Raw genomic sequence first — 22,606 nt, 5'->3', positions numbered from 1 at the left:
CCCTGCCTTTTTTCTAACCACATCGCCTCCTGCTCCACGTGGGCTAGATACTACTGTTCTCCTCTTACTAATATACTGTGGAATTATGTCTCTCTGTGCAAGTGCCAAAGCGCTAACCATTCCAATATGGCACATTCTGAATGAGGAACAGGGGTCAGTTTAAATGGAAAAGAAGTCCCTATTTTGTGGTTTGTGTCAGCTTACTTTGCAAAATTAACATCATAAATCTTGCAGACGCTACCTTGACATGTGTCCACTAAGAAGCCTTCAATAATTTCAGGTTTGTGAAGAACATGGAACATCTGCTACATTTTCTCTGCCATGCTGCCTGCCACCTCCCCCCACTTCCCTTCTAACCCCAAACCCCTGATGTTGCAGGTGACTGAGCGCTGTTTTGGTGCAGGCAGCAAAAGGACAAACACATGCACACCACACTCCCCCCGGGACACAGGCAACAGTAGTGCGGGCGGAATGAGTTCAAGGTGGGAAAGTCAGATATTTTTTTTTTTCTTGAGAGAAAGTCTGCAATTAATAGAGGAAAACGCCTGTGAGCTGTGGTCACACTTCTGTCAGATTAGAGGGCTGTTCCTCAAATGTAAGCAAGCAAGTTTGAAGAACTGTAATTTCTTCATTGTAAATAAACACTGTAATCGCACTTTGAGCTTACTCTCACTCTCTTTGTGCAATTAGTCCAGTTAAAAACAACTGTGGTTAGCTGGGTTAGCTCAACAGTTGCCATTGAAAAGCTGCTGAGCGATGGGGTTGCTCCCTCAGTACTTACAGGGATCTTATGAGTTTTTATCATGTGATCAAACTCCTCATTAATCTGTTTGTATTTCTCCTCAGTGCGTGGGGTGAGGATGAGAGCAGACTCGAGCTCCGGGCTCTCACTGCCCTTGTTCTCCTTCTTGTTCAATGCCTGGCCAGGTTCCACAATCACAGAAAACGGAGGTGGGGGAAACATGAAGACATGAAGATACGGAGTGATAGCGGGGACATGGAGATGAAAAGACAGACACAGGGGGATAAACAAAAACAGGGACAGGGGAAGAGAGGAAAAGAAAGGTGAGAGCAAGGCTCTGGGGTTAATGTCAAGTACTTACACACAGTCTCTGTCTGCTGATCATCAGATCAATGTCCTCGTTTATTTTCCTGTACTTGTCCTCGGACTCGGGGCTGTGGCCCACCGAGTCGTCTGCATCTGGGTCTGGGCTGTCACAGCCGTTTAGGCCCTTCTTTCTCAACGTCTGAAATAAGAGCAGTTGCACAACATAGTTGAAGGTGTTTTTGGGTAGGTAGACAGGAATCCCAATTAAAACACCTTAGCCTTTATTTTTATTTTAAAAAATGAACTGTTAAAGTACATTTGTTGTTTTAAGGAGCTGTTCCATGACAAGTGCATTTTTCTATTTTTTTTTTTTTTGCCATTTTGGAAATCTTTAACCTGTTAACATTGAGTGAAGGAGCATCAGTTGTTTTTTGAACACGCTTACATTCAACTTATCATTCAGAATGGCACAGATATTTTAATCACAACTGACAGCACAATGCCACACATAATCACAGACTTGAAGAATTAAAAATAGTACAAGACTTTGAAAAAATAACAATAAAAAGGAGGTGTGGGGTTGTGGTATTCCATGCCTTGTAAATGTAGAAATCTTTCACTGTAATTACAGCTGCAACTACTTTATGGTATGTCTCTTTCAACTTGACACTAACATTTTTGCCCTTTCTTCTTCACAGCACAGCCCAGTCATAACTTTGATTTATTTCCCCTAGATTTATTCTGTATTTACATGAAAAACGGCTTGATGCATTGCCTCAACTTTTATGATCTTTTTTTCTTCTATATTCCCTTTCACTTGCGAAGACAAAAATCCACGTACCATAATGCTGCCACCACCATGTTTCACCAATGGGAATGTTATGGAAACCTAGAGCTTTCTTTCAGGAGTAATAGATCAATTGTTTGTACTTGTGTAACACTTTATCAAGTGCAGAGGACCCCAAAGTGCTTTACGCACAATCAGTGATTCAGCCATTCATTCAGCAGTTCACGCACATGTGGGTGAATTACACCCTGATGGTGGGAAGACACATTGAGGCCACAGCTGTGGTGGGGCAGTCTGACGTGACAGGTTGTCATGCACAGGTGCCACCAGGCCCACCAGCAATCTGAAGAACGAGTGAGACAGACAGCACTGGGATTGAACCAGCAACCTATCGGTTATAGGACAGACTCCACCACCGTCGCCACCATCGGCCCATCAACCAACAACAATAGCCTTATTCTCATAACGTTCCATAAGGAACAGATTTGTGGAATGCACAGCTATAATAATAATGGCATGATTAAATTACACACAGTTGGCCTCATTTCACTAAGATGATGTCTGAAGGCTGTCAGTTGTACTGTAGACCTGTCAAAATAAGAAGGTGGATAGACATGTACACTGGGGTATGGGTGGTGTAATAAATATTACAATTAAGCACTTCACTTTATGAGTCTGTTACAAATATAAAAATGTAACATTACAAAAATGCTACTTCAAGGCCCTATATAGGTGCTATAAGGAAGGCAGTTTCTTGTTTTGGCCACCTGATGGCCACCTGCCCCTATTAGAGTGGGCAGCAAAACAGCCGACAACTCACTGGCTTACCACTCCCTCTAACTGGAGGAGCGACTAAGACAAAGAAAGCATTAAGGGAGGTGAGGGAGAGCCACATCTGTCCTTTTTTTTCTTTTAAAGAAATTGTTGACATCCTTAACAACGAGGATGAGTTTCACAGCACATTACTTTGCATGAGAGTCTGCCTGCCTTGCAACGATAGGTGCTGTGTTCATTTGCCTCGCAAAGTGGGGAGACAAAGACAGAGCAGGAGAGCAGAAAAGTACAGTAGCTGACAGTTACAGATCTCATCAAAGACACCCCTCCTCCTCCCACTCTTCTCCATCCACCCCCCACCTCCTTCCATTCCCTCTCTCCTTCTGGCTTTAATAAAGGGAGATTAGTCTACAGGAGGAATATCATGGGCCTGCTCCTGTCTGTGCAGTCGTTGCTTCGCACCGCGCTCTCCTACTTTCATCTGAAGCTCCATATCAGACAGACGTAATTAAATTTACTTTAGCACACCCTGTATTTGATGCTGATCAAGTGTGTGTATGTATGTGGGAGGGGAAAGAAGGGGAATGAATCTGTGTTTGCGTGTGCATGTGTGGGTGTGTGAGAGTAGGTGTTCGAGTCAAGCAAAAAAAAAAAAAAAAAAATAGAAAGAAAAAAAAAGCGACCGAGCAGGAGAAAGGAAAGGAGATGGATGCTAAGATAAGTTAATCTCTGTGAACTTCTTCCTCTCATTTGTTTCTCTCCGCCGGTTCTCACTCACAGAAGCGATACAAGTGCGAGCAACTCCATCACAAGCAGCTGCAGAAATGACAGGAGCGATCTGCCTGCTTAGAAAACAAATAACAATCCAGTTATCTCTTATGTCAGCACAACAAAGGCCTGTTTAGAGTGTGGTTTTAGTGAACTTAGAGGGCCGCTTTTGTGTGTGTGTAAGATAACTGTTTGATTCTTGAAACGTCTTGTGGCTGAGGCATCTACAGTAAGTGTGTCAACATTTGCTGGCTCTCCGAATCCTCCCTCGGCCCCTGGAGTGGAAATCTGGAATTCTGAATTTAAAAGCGTCTCATATCTTTTGACAGTCTTCAGGAAATCACACCAAACAAATCAGCTGAGGCGATACAGAAGACCTGCAGTGAATCAGGCCCTCTTGCTCTATTAGAGCACTCTACGCGGAAAGAACAAAGGGGTGACAGAGGTTCTGCATGCTGCATTCTTGTTTATAAGAAACGGGCGTCAGATGTAAAAAAGTTTCGATTTCTCCTGCCGAGCTTCCTCCGTGATCTTGGCGATGCATCACATCATGCTGACAAGAGCTGAACCGCCGGCCTTTCCTTGGTTCACATGAGAACACACGCAAGTACCAGTAACTTTTCTTCCCACCAGCACAGATTTCCACCTACTGCCACCAGCGTGGAGAGCACTAGGGATTCATTTCCATTCTTGGAGAAACAGCAGTGGAGCGAAGCAGGAGGACGAGAGCAAAGGCTGGGCCAAAAGTGTCACTCATATGGGGTAACTGAGCTGGCTGTCCTGCCGAGGGTTGGGCAATGGTTGCGCTGGGCGTCGATGGCGTGCAGGCAGCCAGGACAGGAGTGTTACATGACTATGAAGCATGTGGCCTAGGCTTAGCTCTCCGGCAGGATTCAACATATTTAGGGTAGGGTTCAAGGATGGTATGTCACCTATCCCAGTTATGCCCACCTGTTCAGTGACATCACATCTGTTGCCAAAGTCTGACAAACAACCCAGCAACCAATAGGATAATCTGTAGCCATAAATGGAGCCCTCATTCTTGTAGCTTACTTTTGCCATCCAATGCTTTTTAATGTTGTTTTATAACTTGTTCACGTCTTTATTTATTTATTTTTTATTTTTTTTATTTTAAGGAGATGTCAATTCTTGCTAGGGGGTAAGAGTTACTTATTAATTTGACAAGGCAACAAACAAAAATAACTTATTAGATATAAGTGTATAGTCAAACAACCTCTCACTAAAATGGAGTCCATTATTGGATTCTACAAGTATATTTTATGGTAACCATTTTATGATATTATAGTTGCATAGTATCAAAGTAAAACCACTTTATTTTTATTCCAAACAGAAATGCAGCAATAGTTCCAATTGCTGCTACAACAATATAAATAAAGTATTCTTAGAGTTACAATAGTTAAGGAAGTCACAATCAATTGGACATTATTTTTTTGATTGCCTCTGTTTAGTAATTGACTGGTTAAATAATGACAAATCAGATTTTGATTAGTCATTAAACACTTGAAAACTGGGAATTTCCCACCAAATGAAAGCTCTCAGATGGACTATCCGAAAAACCTAAGACAGGAAGTGAACCAATAAGAGAGGAAACATGTTGAATTATGTGCCGCTTCGCCTGCTCCTCATACTCAGCAGTATCTTGAAGACAAACATCTTGGTTAGAACACCATGATAAAAGCAGAAACCCCAGGTCTGTAAATATTTGGCATTCCACCACTGCTTGTTTTTTGTTGTGAACATGCTGAGGGGGTTGCTTCTGCTTTTGGTTAGCATTAGTTTCGTTAGTGCTAGTTTTTGGTAATACCAGTCCCAGTGAGCAGACATTGTAACTGCAAAGTGCTGTAAAAATATTTCGATCCACTTTCAAAAGTGCAAAATTGAATCAAGCCGAAGAAAAGAGGGACATTTCTGACGAGTCTCCAGTACTATCCTGGGAACTTATTGTTTTCCAAATACATACATTTGCATCACTACGTATTCCTCCTAGCTGCCCTCTTTTGACACCTTCTCTGCTACGTTCGCAAAAGGACAGAACGATAAGACCAAATTTGACCAAAGTGTGAAATGAGAAGAAGGTGAGTAAGAAGTGAGTAGGAGAGGATGATGACTTCATCCTTCAAACAAAAACCACAGAATGTGTCTAAGAATACAGTGATCTGTATTATATGGACAAAGTCCAGTAAATGTGCAAGATAGGGGACCAGAAATGAGGGTGATATGGCAGAAAAGCTGTTTCTTCTTGCTTCGCTCAGTGTCTTTCTCGATGGCCCCTTTGGAGGCTTGCTCCTAATTAAACTCCTTCTTCATGACGCTCCCTTATGACTCCACTCACAGGGCTTGTGTGAAGCAGGCACAGCATAGACAAGGTGTCCTACATACTTGAGACGCAGCGTCTCAGTGGTATCCTGTAGCTTTGCACCTTCAGCCAAGCTGGCCTAGACTGTGGTGGTAGAAGAGGAACCATCGGACAGCATTGAGAAAACTGAGTAAGGTGACCAGAGCTAGAAAGAATCAGAAGCATGCTTGTTCAGTAAATACACATATTCGCAACCTCATGTTGAGTTCTGTAATGTTTTAATAACAGGAAAAAGAGCTAAATTTCATAATTTGGGTTGTGGGTGCCAACTTAGTGTCGCTCTCAAGCAAAACAGCGGAGGGTATTTGGGTGTGAATTCTGAGTGGCCCCAGGGGGTCTGCTAGGGACAGATGATGCCTGCCCAGAGCTCCCGCCATACCAGGATCCGTCTGCTCGGCAGTCTGCCACCCTGCTCACCCTCTCTGTCCCTCTATCCGTCTTTCTGCCCCCATGTCTCAGTCTCAGTCTGCTCCTCAGTCTGTCTTGGTCTCGCCTTCGCCGTCCTGATCCTCACATTTTCTGCACTTCAACCATTTCTCGAACAGAGTCAAAACACTGCTGGCTTGATGGGTACGTCTTTACTTCTGATCTGCTATGGCTAGTTGATGGGTTGTGTTTGGAAAGAGCTCCAGTACAGACCATTTTCCCTCTGCAGTTATCTTGGCAATGGCTGAAGGGTCTGACATGTTCAATATTGTGTTTATGGCTATTGGTGACAGCCAGGCCAGTGAATGTTTTTCAATGTCCTCAACCCATTGACTGACAGCACCAGTGCAAAAACATGTAAGGAAAACAACCCATTGATAGAAACTCTTTTCACATGTGGTAAATGGTTAGATCGTTCCTTGGAGTCACTTTTGAAACGAAACCAAGACAGAGGATAAGAACAAATTACCAAAGTAATGGAGTTATTAAAAGGTTTGATGGCAGGTTCAATTTAAAGCATTAAACCTAGGCAATTTTTCACAGAACAGATGTGGGAAAGACATCAATGGCTCTGTCCATTGGTTGTGGTCCTATTAGCCAATGACCAATGCTTCAAATTCATCATTATTAAGACCTAGTGGTGAAGCTGTTGTTTTGAGAAATACAGTAATGAATCATTTAGCAAATGTGTGATGTCCTAGAGGAATTTAAATAAACATATACACTGTGTAAAGCCTTATCTGTAACACGAACAATGTAGTCACATTGTTTATGTCACATAGTTAATTCAAGCAGTAACTGAAGTTAATAAAAAGCTTCAGGGTAAAAAAAAAATAATAATAATCTATACTTATTTTTACGGCAAAAAATAGAAAGTGTACAGTAAATTTCAGCTGAAATATATTATATACCCAAGATAAAATTTTGATTAAAATCAAGGAAAAGTTTTGAAAGACCACAAGGAGTATGCTTTATTTAGCCATCTGACAAACTTCATTCAGTGAGAGCATGCTGGAAAGGTGTAATGTGGTTTAATGTTTGTAAGGTTGAGGCAAGTAAGAGAAACACTGTCTCTTCCCATTACAAATGCAATGGAGGTAAGTCTGAAGTGGAAAAGTTGTGGATTAAGAGATTCCAGCACCGGCATACCATAAGCACAATCAGGGTGGCCTTACCGTCAGCAGGGAAGAAGTAATAATATCTTGGAGATGTGCTTTTATTCCCTATATTTCTCATTCATTTTGGGCCTGTTTGGTCTTATTCTTACTTACTCTATTTCTCTTTCTCTCTCTCTTGCTGCCTCACACTCTTTCTCTCTCTGGCTCGCTTATTCGGTTCTGTGCTTTTCAAAGCAAAGGGAACATCAGAGGAATCAGACTGGCTTAGTTTATTGGAAGCAGATGGCAGACCAAAGGGAAGAGGGCCACAGTTTCATGAAGCGTAGTTTGAACATGCCAGGACCATGTCGAGGGGCATGCCCATGGATGGCGGCGGCATGGTGTGTGTATCTGCATGAGCGATTTCAGGCTAGATCGCTGATTTAGTAGGTTACCAGTCTGAGAAGTGGGACCCCTAATCACACTGTGTTCCTCTGTATGTGTGTGTGTTTTTTTTATTATTCATCAGTGCACCCAATAGTCACTGGTTAAGGTCACTATTGGTTTAGCTACTTTTGGAGGTTCTGTGCCTTTTAAAGTTCCTATTTATTGTGTCTTGCTATATTTTAATAAGAAATCTAAGGCTATTGTTTTCTCATGGTTGAGCAGAGTTTTGATGTTTCTAGTAGCTAACAACTGAGTGCATGTTATTTCTGTCTGTAGAGAGGACTCTTAGACTGTCCTAAAAATGGAGTGAAAAAAGTTGTAAATAAAATGTTTGTTGAGGTGAGAGAAGTGAATGGTTATTCACATTTCCTCACACTATGTCTATGCTAAAAATGCTACTAACATGAGCATGCTCAAACACACACACACGCACGCAATTTTAGCTAGCCAGTACACAGCAGAATACCAGATGGTGCAGTGTTTCCCATATGGAAGACACACACACTTAGCACATGTCAGAATCCAACACTGTTTGCTGCAGCAGCATCCCAGCTTCAGGAACAAAGTGGTCATTCAGACTTGTCACTACACTGTATAATTAGCCAGATAGACATTATGACACACAATGCCAGCTCAGTGGAACTGCATAAAGAGGGCACTTGTGTGTTCACCCTTAGCCTGGCCATCTTTCATCCCCATCTACACTCCAGCTGTAAAATACTTCTCTATTCAAATGAGAACGAATCTATATGAGCTTCTGATGAGAAGCAGAAAATTCATCGGCCAAGAGTAAAACTGTATGTTTTCCTCTCAGGTGTAGATTTACATACTTTGTGTAGGCAGTAATGGGATATGAGCAGTTTATGTCAAGAGATGCTACTCCAGATGTGATACAATCATATCAATACAGCTCTACAGTACAGACTCAAAAGTGATATGTAGTGACAGTGTAGCCGAGTAACTCCAGCTGTCTTCGGATGAAGATCTCAAGTCACGTTTGAGCTCCTCTTTGTTCCTACTTCGCGGTCCCCTCCAGCATCACTAATCTTCACTTAGCGTCTTTTGTCTCTCCGTTTCTTATCGCGTGGCAACATAGCAGGAAAAGAAAGCCGGAGGGGGGCCTCAAGTAACAATGACCGGCCTGCTGACCTCTATACTGTGACCTTGAGTTTCCACACTCAAAGAGGGGAGGGAAAAGGGGAAGGGGTAGGAGGGTACTCCAAGGCAGGGCAGGGAATGCCATCTTTAAAAATAGATCTTCATTATTCTAAAAAGATTTTCCATAAATAGTTTCAAAGCACAGGGCATCATTTCATCTTAATGACTGGCGTGAATTGTTTTAGGCTGTGCAGTGGAAAAGCCTTGCCTTTTTGGCAGCGTGGCCTCAGAAGTGGCCTGCCTTTTGCGCTGCTACCTCACCACAGGGACCACATATTGGCACATTTCAAACAGTCTATTTTTAAAACCTCCTTTTTGTTGTTTTGCGAGTACCTCAGACTTCCGCTTTGGTATTGACCCTAAAAAACACCTCTCTCAGAGATCCAAGTGGTATAATTTCTTGACTGAGGTTCTGCTTTTCTGGTCAGCGGGCATCTGATGTGGAAAAAAGTGCTGAGCCTGTAGGTCACATATATTATCTAACATCTTGTTTAACTTTTCTGAAGTCAGAAAAGGCATGCAGGCAATAAAACAGGAACTCAGTAAACGTCTGACGCCGACGCCTCCGTTTTTGTCACTTTTATCTTAACAAATGCTTGAACGCACTGACAAAGTTGAAATAGCATTCTACAAATGAATCTTCTCTGTAACAAGAAGACTTTGGAAAATAACCAGTCAGGGACAGTCTGTTTGGCGAAGTATGCGAGAGAGAGACCACGAGAGAGAGAGACAGGGCAACATTGGAGACAAATAATAGACTTATGTATTCAGGGGATCAAATGTTTCAAGGCACCACAAGGTCTCACACCAAGGGCCTTCTGGATGCGGTCGCCGAGGGGCAAATCTTCTCTGTTGATCTTTGAAAAGTGAAGGGGGGAATGAGAGGGAGAAAGACGCTGAGACAGAGGGCGGGATGAATATCCTCACACTTTGCTTACTCACTCCTCTGCCTAAACACCCCCAACCTACCCAGCCTGAAACACAAGGAGGGGGCAATTAAAAAGAAAGAAAGAGAGCGAGCGACAGAGAGAGAGGGAGAGTATGAAAGCAACTCAATTTCTATTCTTCTATCCCTTCCTGACAAAACACAGACAGCTATATTTAGCTTCATCACATTCTATTTTTAGACCGCTTCCACTTTTTAAACGTTTATTAGAAGGAGAATACTTCAAATAAAGTGGTGCTGTTCTGGGGATGGTAAGTTTTGTGGTCATATCATTTCGTATTGTCAGATCTGTGGCTGTGAAGCATACATATAGGGGAACAAATTAATCTCCATTTAAATAATCTATTTAAAAGTTGAAATGAGTTGGAACAGAGAGGGTTGTACAACTCAGTACCTCCACGCTGTGTTCTTAAAAGTGAAATCTCATAACATTTAATTTGTGGTGTATTGTAGCTTTGGGGTAACTTGGATAAATGTCAGTACCTTAGAAAGTCTTGAAAAAGTATTTGTACACCTTGATCTTCATCAAATTTTGTCATGTTCCAACCACAAACACTTCAGTTTGCAGAAACTTCAACAAATGCTAGGGTGTAATGCAATATTCCAGGTATTGTTCAATTTCTCATTTGAAAAATGAAGTATGGAACAACCGCAACTCCCCCATCAATTGCGAATCAGTGGGAGAACTTGAAATATTAAGTTTACAGATGCTCAATGTTCAGCCTTATTAACTCTGAGTTATTTTTCAAAAGTGAATTTGCAAAAGTGAATGGAAAATGTCAGTCGTTAGATGTGCATGGTACTGGTTTACCTCAGAAAATGTGCACATACTTAAAGCAAAAGGTGGTTTATCAAACTACTGACTCAGGATGGCTGACTAAAAAAGTTTAAGAGCTGTTTTCTTAGTTCCAATGTGTCTAGAATCGTAACGGCAATGCATTCAACCTGATACACCAGTTACTGACTATCTACCCCCTTGTTTTAATCACTTTGTGATGCCATGTGCAAAATCTGCCATTCAAATCTTTGTTTTAGCAAACTGTGATACTCTTAGCTTGCCAATGCCACAAGGTTAATTTACTTAGTTCGTCAAAGCAGCTTCAGCTCTTAATCCTCGTCTCACCAGCAAAAACAAGCCGTGTTGTCGATTGCTAGTAAACACTGAGGCACTGTGAATGCCGGGACAGCCCCACCCTTCACCTCCACCCCATGTTACGCCACATGTGCCCTATTCTGAAACCGCAGAATGGCTGCACACAAAATTACAGTGGACAACTGAAAAGGACTGAAGATATGATATGACCCCCGCTGTTTCTTTTGGATGCTGACACATGTAAAAGTAATGGAGGATAAATTACATTCAAGTCCAAGTAATTATACAGTCTTTGAGAGCCATGAGAAGCAGCCATTCAGTGAAGCCGATCAACACAGAAAACTCCCCAAGGCTAATGTTCTCCACGCTGTTTAGAAACTAAATAAGCACACAGAATAGCATACACGCTGGAAAATATTTTCACAAGAGTGCGGCAGAACACGAGCACACTGGCAGCTCAGATGAGGAGATCACATGTCGTGTTGACTTGCAGGAATTTTATGAGAAAATAGAGAAAAGGGGACAGAATTAACAAAAAAGACATTTTTGAGGTTATCGAGTCGATCCAAATGAGACTTTGTTCTATTTTGAAAGCGTTAAAAAACCACCGCCTGTTGCAATGTGAACTGAGCCGGTGTAGATGCGCTGTCTCCTAGAAATACCTGGCTTGATGGGCTTTCTCTTTATGTTTCTTCATTTGCACTCTCCCACAGCACCGCCCCCTTCCTCACACTCTTCCCCCTTCTCCGGTGGACTGTCACTGGGATGAAATCACACCTGTGCTTCTCACACGTCTTGGTACACGGGTGAAACATACGCAGGGTGAAACATGGTGAGGGAGCTTTGCTGAATCTCATTAGCCAAGCAGGTAGTCATTAACAGAATGACCTTTGGAAATAATTACCAGCCTTTCTCCCTCCATCCCTCTTTCCCTCCCTCCTTCTCTTCTAGCACTCATCTATCCCTCTGTCCCTTTCCATTTCCATCCCTTATTCAGTAGTTCCTTCTTAGAGAAAATGTAGGCAGAAAAAAATGTGAGGGAAAAAAAAAGCTGAGGTTAGGGTGCGGGAGTCAAATTCGTGCTGCTGCTGTTTAAGATTACAGGGTGATCTGAACTTTCAGATTAGGTAAATCTGCTGGGAATGGGATTGGCCAGTGGCCCTCCTCTGGCCGGCAGGTCACCTAAGTTCCAAGCTCCATGTGCTGCTCCATGTGATACTTCAGCACTGACACAGGAGTGTGCAGGTTCTGTTGGAGGTCACCACAGCGCTCAGCGTAAGGTATCCATGTAGCAAACATGCAGTCAAATGCACAATCTCCAACACACTAAGAGGACAATGGCTCACACTGTACAGCTGAATACAACTGATACCAGCATTACATCCAATGAGGTTGTTTTCCCAGCATTGAGGACACATGGCCCCATTTACCACAACAGGAACTAACCCTTTCGTTGCATCACAAACCTGCATTCTTTGTTTCAGCAGTAGGAAGGACAAGCACATTGTGGTGCAGGGATTTGGCAAACCCCATCAGAATTGTTGGATTTGGTGGTCTTTCAATCTCAGCATGATCCAGCCAACTCTGCTTTGGTTTGGGCTATGGCAGAAATCATCAGTAGAGGAAACAGAAAGGACTTTTTTATTGTGCTATGGCAATTACTCCCACCCCCTCCCAAACATCCCCTTTTCCCCCAGAAAAATAAATCGCCAATAACGATGGGAAGAGTGATTGTTCTTAAGTGTTAATAACATAAGACTAAAAAAAAGAGAAATGGCACTTTTATCTCATCTTTTCCAAGTACAGCTCTAATGCTCTTCACATGTCCAGGAAGCCAGTCTGGCAAACAGCGAGTATGGGAAATCTATCTATGTGTATATCTGTTTTATCTGCAGCCAGACTCAGAGTGAGGCATGGACCTGCCAGCAGGACACACTTGAACCCTCCGCCGACATCCAGAGATGATGGATCAGTGTCTGTATTTGCTTTTATCAAGCTGTGAGAGCCGAGACGAGCTCAGATGTCTCTTTGAACACTTATCGTTAATTAGGAGGACCTCCCCTCTTGTTTAGCTAAGGCGTGATAGCTGTGCATTGAAAAGTTTAGTACAGTCACAAGAGGAGTATCAGGGAGTTAGAATGTCATGGTAAAAAAATAAAATAATCAAACAGATTTATTAAAATATACATCTGAGTTTGTTTAAAATTGCAGTAAAACCTTTCAAACTGTTTTTTTTTAAATATGTATATACTTGTGACTTCCTTTCCAATTTCCGAGGAGAATCGAGAATGCCAGAGTTGCACCCAAGGTGCTCCCCTCTTTCTCCAAACAACCATATTTTAAATGTTTTAAATGTTGATTTTATTATGTAAAATCAACATTTTTGAGCTTTGTCATGTTGTAATGTTATTGTCTCATCAAAAACATACCTTAAGTATTGCTTTGATTCTTTCATTTATGCTTGAGAAATCCTTGAATCTCCCATGGCATATATTCTGGGGTGCCTAAGCACTTGATCATACAAAGCGTCACCTATTTCCACAGGTGCAGTTTCCAGCTGAGGGAGAATTTCCCGACTCAGCTCCTCCAGACTAGTGTCAGTAGCAATTAGCAAACACATCTTGGAACTGTGCAACTGCTGAGGTTATCATACAAACTACTTCTCAGTCCAATGCTCTTAGGAGTGGCTGTCAATGTCACGTTGGAAAAGAGTGTTGGAAAGAACAGGAGCTTCTTAAAGAGACACAGGCCAATTTCAAGGCATCGGACTGCAAAGTCAAATTTCTTTTAAGTTATGTTTGATATAGATACAAAATTTTTATGACATCTGTAAGTAACAGTTATTTGATTGTGCGATGAAATGGTCCTGTGCCTAGAACATAAACAGTAACGCCACTTTAAAGCTTTGCGAAAACTAAGACATTTGGAAAAAGTGTATCATAATATCATGGTAATTTGGACTTTTTTGTCTGTTTAAATATGAAAGACACTCCCATCAAAAAAATAACCTTTGTGGGCGAGCAAAACATCCAATTTTAAAATTCACAACTGTTCTTTGGTCAGTTAGTTGTTTCTTCCACAAGCAGCGATGTAAGTTTTCTTCAAGATGAAATGTTTTCAAAATGAGTCAGCAAGACAGTTTGTCCTGTTTATTTATTTTTTTGTCTTCCTTTCCAAACCCGCCATTGGTTTCAAACATATATGTGTATTTGTCGACCCTTAGAATAAAGCCATAAAAACACACCTTGTGAAGATGTATGCTCAATACAAAACTGAACTCAAAATAAAAAGAATAAAAGGAGGAAGAGAAGTCAGCCCTCGAGCCTCTTGTAAACATTCTGTTGCTAGAGAGGCAGCGCAACGTTCTTAGTGCCACTCTCTCAACAACGCTAATTATCAACCAAAGACATGCTAATTACATAGAGCTTTATTGCTAATGTAGCAGGTCTCCATGCCAGCCGCCCACACTGTGAGCTCCGTTCCCCTACCTCTGCCTCTCCTCCCACTACAACTTCAGGCGCAGCAGTAATACAGGGAGAATGATGCATGTGGTTCAGCGCGCTGCTGAAGACAAGACCAGTGTCCTTTCTTTCCACGTAAGAAAGGACACATATTCTTACGAGGGAACGTGAGTTATTATACAGCTCTGAATCATTTTGTTCTTGAACTCCTCCTCATCGTCCATTCATCTCAACAGGAAGTCTGCTTTGCTCTTTCCTCCCTGCAAACTCAACAAGCCTCCCACGTCCCACATCTGTGACGTTGCTAAACAGCATCGCAAACAGCTTCCAGGGAAAAATCTTGACCCTTGCTCAGCCCCCCTCTCCCTCCCCCCCAACCACAATAAACGTGCTAGTGTCTGCCCTGTGGCCAATCCCTTTAGCTCAGCGCAGCTCAGGCTGGAGGCCTCTTCAGATCGATTTCTCCCGCAGTGAGTTGCTCAAAAAGCACACAGTCCTCTGGGGATCAAATTGTAGGTAGTGCTCCGTAGCGCTCTCCCCCCACTAGGCTCTTTAGCGTCTTTCCCCTGACACGGCTGTTTACACGTTAGCCATCCTGTGCTCCCTAATGGAGACACAGTTGAGGGAAGAGCTACAAAGAACTCTCGTCACAGGCACTTGCTGAAACATGTGACAGCTCTGTTCATGGGTTCAGGAGGGGCAGCTTTATACACCGGCAGCGAAGAGCTGGGTGCATTAAAATCACTACTGCTCAAATGGACTCTAGCTTTTTAAAAGTATATCCTAAATTGATTAGTGTGATTCATAGAATGCATAAAGCCCTAAGCAGATTAAAATTTCAAAAGAGCTTGCGAGTATGAATTATAGGCAGGCAATAAAGCATGTCCTACAAAAGCGAATAAATTGTCATGCTTTTCAGTACAGTCCATGATAATGCACCGTGTTCATTCCCTTTGTTTTCATCATTGAGGTTTGTCATATGTTGAGTGCTTAATGTAGGAACTGCATCAACACTCTTCACATTTGACTCTACCAAATGGAAATGGCTATGAAACAATGGGCTACTGAAATCAGTAACTGTATTGCAACATGTTTGTTGATGCTGGTTTTAGATTTTAAACATGACAACGCCTGATCACATGATGAATGGTATTAGCATAAGACCAAAAATCTTCAGTGCCAAAGTACTTTTGTTCACATACATAAACTGATTAATTTTCGTATTCTGTAACAGCAAACAACATGTTTGTCACTTACTAACTGGGCAATAAGCCTAGCAGCAGCTATATGAGAAGAAAAATATGTCCCATGCTTTTTGATCACGTAGCCATCTGGATTGAGCCACTGGACCATGTGTGATATTCATTCGTTACAAAACACAAATATCTATGATCCCTTTGATGTGTTCTGTGTTTTTTAAGTGCTTGTCTTAAAAAAAAACAGATTTAGATAAGTATGCATGTGTTGCACATGAATTATGAACATAGCATTATGCTGCTATATATGTTATTAATATAAAACAGCCACATAGCTTCCAAAATTCCTCCACCACAAGGGAAAAATCAGGATTCATAAAATTGATTCAACAAAAGTCAAAATTTTGCTTGGATAACAAGAAAAATAAAGCAAAATTGCACATGTCTGTAACTATCTTTAATTTTACAATGAAGAGGTAACTTTATGTGCCTACTCCATTAGATCATGGCACTGCAAGGCAGAAGGAGATGAACTATGTGTGTATTCATTTTGCCCACCAGGTCCAGAAGCATTTGTTGCATAACAGTTCCACGTTGGGAGCTTAAAGCTTCAGGAGACTGACAACGTCATTTCCTGCTTGATCCACCTGCATTTTAGTCCCTCGGCCAACAGTTCTGTTTAATGTTGCTTTGAGCCACTTCGGTGACAAGTGTCCAGAAGAAGCCAGATCAACATCCTCCTCTTAGAGGCACATCAATGCTGACAAGACACCAAGGGCAGGGTGCAGTGATTATACACCACAGGGGACAGGCTGAGAAGTCCAGATCAATAACAGACAACCTCTTGTTTGCAGGGAAGCTTAAACAGTAAGAGGAGGCCATTTAAAGAAAAATATTTTCTTGAAATTAATGACATATTGCGGAGCTTAAAATGCCTTTTCTGAAAAAAGAATGATTGATATTGCTCCCAAGCCCCTTGGGGAAGACCAACAAGCTATGGGAGCAATTATTTCTTGCACTCTGTTAGGTGTGAAGTCTAAAAGAGAGAAGTAAGGGTTGCTGAATGAGTCACAAGCGCAGTTACCATCTGTCTGCTTGTGCGTTTCCGTGAACTTGCATGTCAGGGAATGTGTTTGCGTGTATGTGAATGTGTATGTGCTTTCTTGTAACATACCTCCACAATATCAGAGTTGGTTCTGCTCTCGTGGGGCTCGTTGTACTCAGTGTATTTAAGGAGGACCTTGTCCATGTCTGTGCTGGCATACTGGAACAGCTTGTTAGTGCTGTTGAAGATGATCAGGGCAATCTCGCAGTCACACAGCACGCTCAGCTCATATGCCTTCTTCATCAGGCCAAACTTTCGCTTTGTAAATGTCACCTGGGTGAGAGAGAAGAGGGAAAACAAAATTAGCGAGACTAAAAGAAAGCCGATTCAAGCCAAGAAGGTGCGAAGATTTAAAGAAATGCACACAAGAAAAATAGAAATTAAAGAAATGAGAATCAAATGTATTTAGCGTCTTTATTTTTACATAGAAAAAACAATCACATAATACGTATCAATCCTACTGTAAATAGGAAGTGACCCTGAAAAATGACATTAGAACATCTCTTCTTCAAAAACTATCGCTCTTAGGGAAACATCACTAAAGTCAAAGAGAAGTCCGCTGAGGGTTCAACATACCCTGACTGTAACAGTTCATCCACCATGCCAGGAAAAAAAAGAGAAAAAAGGAGGAACTGAAAATACTCTGTCTCAGTCAGATAACGGTAAAGAGGATCACTTATTGCTTGTACATCAAAGATCACAGAGGTTTATTGTGGAACATATGGTGAGTTAAAGTTTCCCTCGGCAACAAATTGTCTGGTAGAAATAAAAAAAAAAAAGCTTTTCTAACTATTTTAGTCATTGATGCGCCACAGTGAACCAAATTTTCTAAATGCCTTACCAAAATATTAATTCCATTGTTTCACCTTTTCATATGTCCATTTCTTTTGTGACAGACATTTTTCATGCAAAGTGCAAATTTTGATTGTTTTTTTTTTTTTGGGGATATCGGATTTATACACCTGACAACTCTGTCAGTTTGTAGCACATATGTAGAAAAGATTTTTAATTGTAAAAAGTTTTAAAGCTATATATATATTTTTTCCCCAGTATTTCAGATACAATTCTAACGAAGAAAATTGAAGGGTGTGGTTGAAACGTGACAAAATGTTAAACTCTTCAATGGCAAACCCTCGTGCAAGTTGTTGTATGAGACAACTAGCCTGACAGAATGAGCTTTCTATTCAGAAAAATATTGTCTGCTTAGAGACGTTTGCATATGGTACAAAAGTGGTAATCTACTCAAGATAAACAACACGAATTATCTCATGCAACACAGCCTCCCCTCCTCCTGTCTCTGTCTCTTTATGTGGGTATGCAGCCACATCTGTGTATGTCTGTGTGAGCTCTTAAGATTAGTAGCCTTTGCTACAAAGGCATACAAAGTGGCCACATTGTGAAAATAGAACAGCCTCTATTCCACCTATTGTTTGGATCAAAACTAGAGCAGTGAAAGTGAGTTAATTCCAGTGAGCTGCACCTGCTTTCTTTTCCAAACCATGTGTGCCAGCTCTTTAGTGGTACGGGGAGGAGGGAAAAAAAAAAAGAAAATGCCACTGCCAGCTTCCCTGAGCAACGCTGCTTGTTGTTATTGGAGTTTCTTTTTTATTTTCCTATGCGACCGTGTGTGTATTAATTACACTGGAGATCCGTCTTGACAAAGCTTTTTTACAGCGAGGAAAATACTGCCAGAGCCGTGCCCATCTGGTAACTAACCATCTGAGTTTGTTGATTAACTGCGTGTTTGCCTATTTTCTTCTGACTTTTAAGTGGGCCAAAAAATACAAAATAAACAGCGAATGAATACATGCTCTGAATACAATAAAGAGCCAATCACTGTGAGGATAAAGACCCTTTCAAGCCTTTAAAGAAAAGGTCTCTGTTTGTGGTGAATCTGCGCCATGAATGGGTTTCTGAAGTTTGTCTGTAATGCACCGCCGTTTACAGTTTGTCTTTATAACTGTAAAATGAGACAAGCTTGAAAAGATATTGACAATTTTGAATTTCCTGAAACAATATCTCCCAAGAAGCACAAATGAAACTCAATATCAAAATCTTCCTCTCACTCCATCCTGTTTTCTTTTCCTTCCCTCTCTGTTTCTCTCGCTCTTTCTTTCCACTAAGAGTGGGTATAATCCTGATATTTCTGGACCCCCTTTGCGTCCAAGGTTCTCCCCGAGATGCCAGAGCATCATGCTGAGAATGCTGTCAGGCAACAGGTTGAAACCGCAGACTCGGAGAGCGATCCAGCTCCTGACAAACTTGTGTGAGCAGCGTCAGGTCACGTACCTCAGAACACTCGTCTGATTCAGTGATGACACGGGGAGAAAATGCTCCCCTGTGCTCTAAATACCATGCTGACATTTACAGTCATGACAAAATGTGAAAAATACAAACCTTATTCTCATGGCTTTAGATTAACTCACAATTTCAGACAATGTGATTAATTGTCATATCCACTATAACTTGCATCATCCACAGCTGAAACCTAAACTCTCCCAGAGGGGCCTGGGAGACTTTCAGGGGCTGAATTGCATTGCAAACTGTGCATGAGCGCGTCAATAAGACGACAAGTCTTGCAGAACATAAGGTCAAAACAAGCTGTTGGGGTACATGGCATGTAGAGTGTTGTCTTCCACTGGTGTTTCAAAACAAGGGGCAGATGTAGGACACAACTATCATAGCTCCATTATCAACTGTTCACTCTGTCACTTACTCTACTGGCGCCATTAAAGTTTCAACAGCTGCCATGTCGCACAATCCGAAAGGCCAAGAGGACCTAGCCTCAAAACAAAATTGACATGCTTGCTTACACTGTTCCTACTGGGGCTGGCAACTTATTCATCGACATAATTCTGGAGACGTGTAATCTGAGCAACAGTTACGCAAGTGAAATCTCAAACTAGATCTATGTCCATGCTCAATCCAGATACAGTCTTCACTTTATTTTTAGGGCATGTTTAGCTGAGATTCAACTGATAGTGCTATGGGATGCTGCTTTAAATCTTGTAATTAGTTTTTACAAAGTTCACAGTAAACTATTTTTATTAAACAGAACATCTCACAAGATTAAGGGAACTTGCTATATGATGATTGATCAACATGGCATATCAAAACAGAAAGGGAGAAAGCTAAGGTTATTATAATCTCTCAGCAAAAATCTACTTGGACAAACATCCTCAGAAATGTATTTTTATTGAAAAATTTTGTATCCAGTTGTGTCAAGTCAAACTAAGCTAAAGCTAGTTTTTAATTAAACTGGGATGTTTTTATAACCTTTGGGTATACAAACATTAGTTAGTTATTACAAAAATACAAAAAATACATGGGTAGATTCTAGAAGTTTTAAAGAAATAAAATAATTCCACTGAAGTTATTTTTTGTGACTGAATCCTTAAACTTCATATTCTACATCTACACTTTGTCACATTAAAGTATGCCCGTACTTTGCACATTGCAAACAAAGAAAAATATAATTAAAGAAAGGTAATATTGAAAGAGATAAAAAAAAAAAAACTCTAGGGAGCTAACTTAATGCATGTAATATAATATTTAACTTCAAATTGTTGGACAGTTTTTTATTTTTTTATTTTTACGTTTACTTGCTTGGATAGCACAGTATCATACTGTTGCACTTTAAGTTGGGTTCATTCAATTTGCTTTACTTCTGTGCAAAGAAAGGTACCTTATCTATCAAAGTGTCAAAAGTAATTAAGTTGATCAAATACAGTTTAAAATTTGTTATAAATCTCATTAAGTTTTATGGTTAAAAATCAGACAAACTTAGCTTCATAAACAAGTGTAAGCATAAAGTGACATTTTGTTTTCTTGTAGGGAAAGAGCAAATTTTAAGTGCCACCTGGCTTTTCTCATCAGTAGTTGTACAAAACGTTTGCGGAAGACATATTTTAAACCTCTCACTTATCATCATGTCATTTTTAACAGCTCAGAGAAGGGAAGAATCAAATCAAATTGAGTCTCTAATCTTGAATGCAGAACTGCATGCATGCTTTTCCCACATATCATAATTCACACGTACGCTGACTTTAACAGAGCCGGGGAAAGAGAACGAGTGTGATAATGAAAAGCCTAAACTGACCAAACAATAACAGCCACATAAATATCACACCACACCCACATATCTCAACCTGACACATACAAGCTGCTACCTCCAACACACATATATAACAAAAATCCCATCCGCGCACATCCGTAAACACACCCGGTGGTTTGATTTCAACACACAATTTAAAAATAAAACTCGTTGGCATGTATATGAATGTTGCCGAGATGACAAGTGGTTGGTTAAATACTTAATGTGGGATGTGCTAATTTGTGATGAATCTCATCAATAGAGTTTTTATGTTCTGATCTTTGCTGTTATGGCTTGAGGACACTTTCCAACATTTGTTGCCTCATGTGACCTTTTTTGTCTTCCATGGCTACGAGAGAATTTTTTTATTTGGAAATTCAAGAACACATCAGTACCCCAAGCCGCTGTTGTAAACTGTTGCTCTGACCCGTTTCTTCAGCAGCTGGTAGAGACATACAGAGGTAGGTGCACTTTATATTTACTGTGATTTGACACGTTTTCAGTGATAGAAATAATAATAAACCCAGATGACAGAATAAAAAACATTCCCGGGTGGAAACAACCCGTATGTGGTCACAACCTTTTGTCCTCGGCTCATCAATACTATTAGACACAACACTTTATTATCGTCGGGGAGTCTGTTATGAAAGTGCTTTGGTTGGTGGGAAACTGGACTAAGTGTGAGTGTAAACCTAATTGTTTCTATTCACAGCACACTGTGAATGGGGCGTGGTGACTTTCGTCACATACACAAAACATTACAAGTTATCAAAGCTTTTTACATCCCCATGAGCAAAAGTGTTGAGCTAATGGCTCATAAGAGAACGGTCTTTATGGAATATTTAATTAAATATGTATTTTTGTATGTGCAACAAGTATTAATCAGAGATTTGTGTAGACTAAACATCAAATACTCTTATTTAGTGTGTTTTCTTATATCTAATCCTCTGACGTTCCAAAACTGATCCGTAATATACGGTGGAAATTATTTTGCACAACCTTAAAGAAGTACACAATTTATTTGTTCACCCATATCCTCCTCCTCAGCTTTCTTCCCAGGGGAGATTGCGACATATGCAGTTTAACACACATGCCCACGCAAAGTCATTCACACACACACAGACTCACAAACACGACTTGGTAATCATTGAACCATGTTACCTTTACCTGCTGTCACCTCCCGCTTATGCTATTTTTTTTTCCAATTATTTTTTTGACATCTACAATTATTAAGAGATATTGTGAGAATGGACATGGATCAACCGATCTAATAGTATTTAGTGATGAAAAATTCCCTGTTTTACCTTAAGGACCAGGTCACTTTTTCCAGGAAGACTTAAAAAATCAAAGAAAAAGAGGGATATATTGTGATTCTGCACCACAAAAGAGTGAGAAAAAGACAGGAGGGACAAGCATAAAAAGTGGGGGTGGATGCACAGGAAGCACATTTGTATGCATTTCCTCTCATAACAGGAAGAGGCCAGTGGCTTCCCCTTCACAATGGCTTCGCTTCTGCTTCCCACCTCCTGCCTTCTTCCCTGGGGGAGGAGGAGGTGAAGGAAGACGAGGAGTGGATGGACAGGCACCCAAAAACTGCTGGTTAATAAACCAAACAGGGCCATATGAAGACAGACACACAAAACAAACTCTCTCTCTCTCTCACACACACACACACACACACACAAACACAGACATGTCAGTCACCTATGAAGAATTTGTCTCAAGACAAACACTTATCCTATTGTCACAGTAGAGCAGGAAACCAGGGACTTACGCAAAAGGAATAAGAGGAGTCGGGGACCTTGGCCTGAACTCTGCATCACAGCTAGA

At 41.0% G+C, this 22,606-nt stretch overlaps 1 protein-coding gene across 13 annotated transcripts in view; it reads right to left on the bottom strand.

The window, feature by feature from the left end:
* The window catches only part of mef2cb (myocyte enhancer factor 2cb), an 80,123-nt gene that overhangs the window by 16,187 nt on the left and 41,330 nt on the right, over positions 1–22,606 (bottom strand). For 6 of the 13 annotated variants that reach the window (XM_055048778.1, XM_055048781.1, XM_055048791.1 and 3 more), the window contains 3 exons: positions 16,753–16,956; positions 1,104–1,247; positions 782–919 (listed from right to left, as the gene is read on the bottom strand). In XM_055048778.1, coding sequence (XP_054904753.1) covers positions 782–919; positions 1,104–1,247; positions 16,753–16,956 — 486 coding nt within the window. The remainder of the gene's footprint in view (positions 1–781; positions 920–1,103; positions 1,248–16,752; positions 16,957–22,606) is intronic. The other 7 variants (XM_055048783.1, XM_055048787.1, XM_055048784.1 and 4 more) reach the window with 2 other exon arrangements.

The sequence above is a fragment of the Poeciliopsis prolifica genome, unplaced genomic scaffold (assembly GCF_027474105.1).
Source record: "Poeciliopsis prolifica strain line A6 unplaced genomic scaffold, Auburn_PproV2 SCAFFOLD028, whole genome shotgun sequence".
NCBI lineage: Eukaryota > Metazoa > Chordata > Actinopteri > Cyprinodontiformes > Poeciliidae > Poeciliopsis > Poeciliopsis prolifica.
Note: the sequence above shows the minus strand (reverse complement) of the source record. Positions and strands in the feature narration are given on the sequence as shown.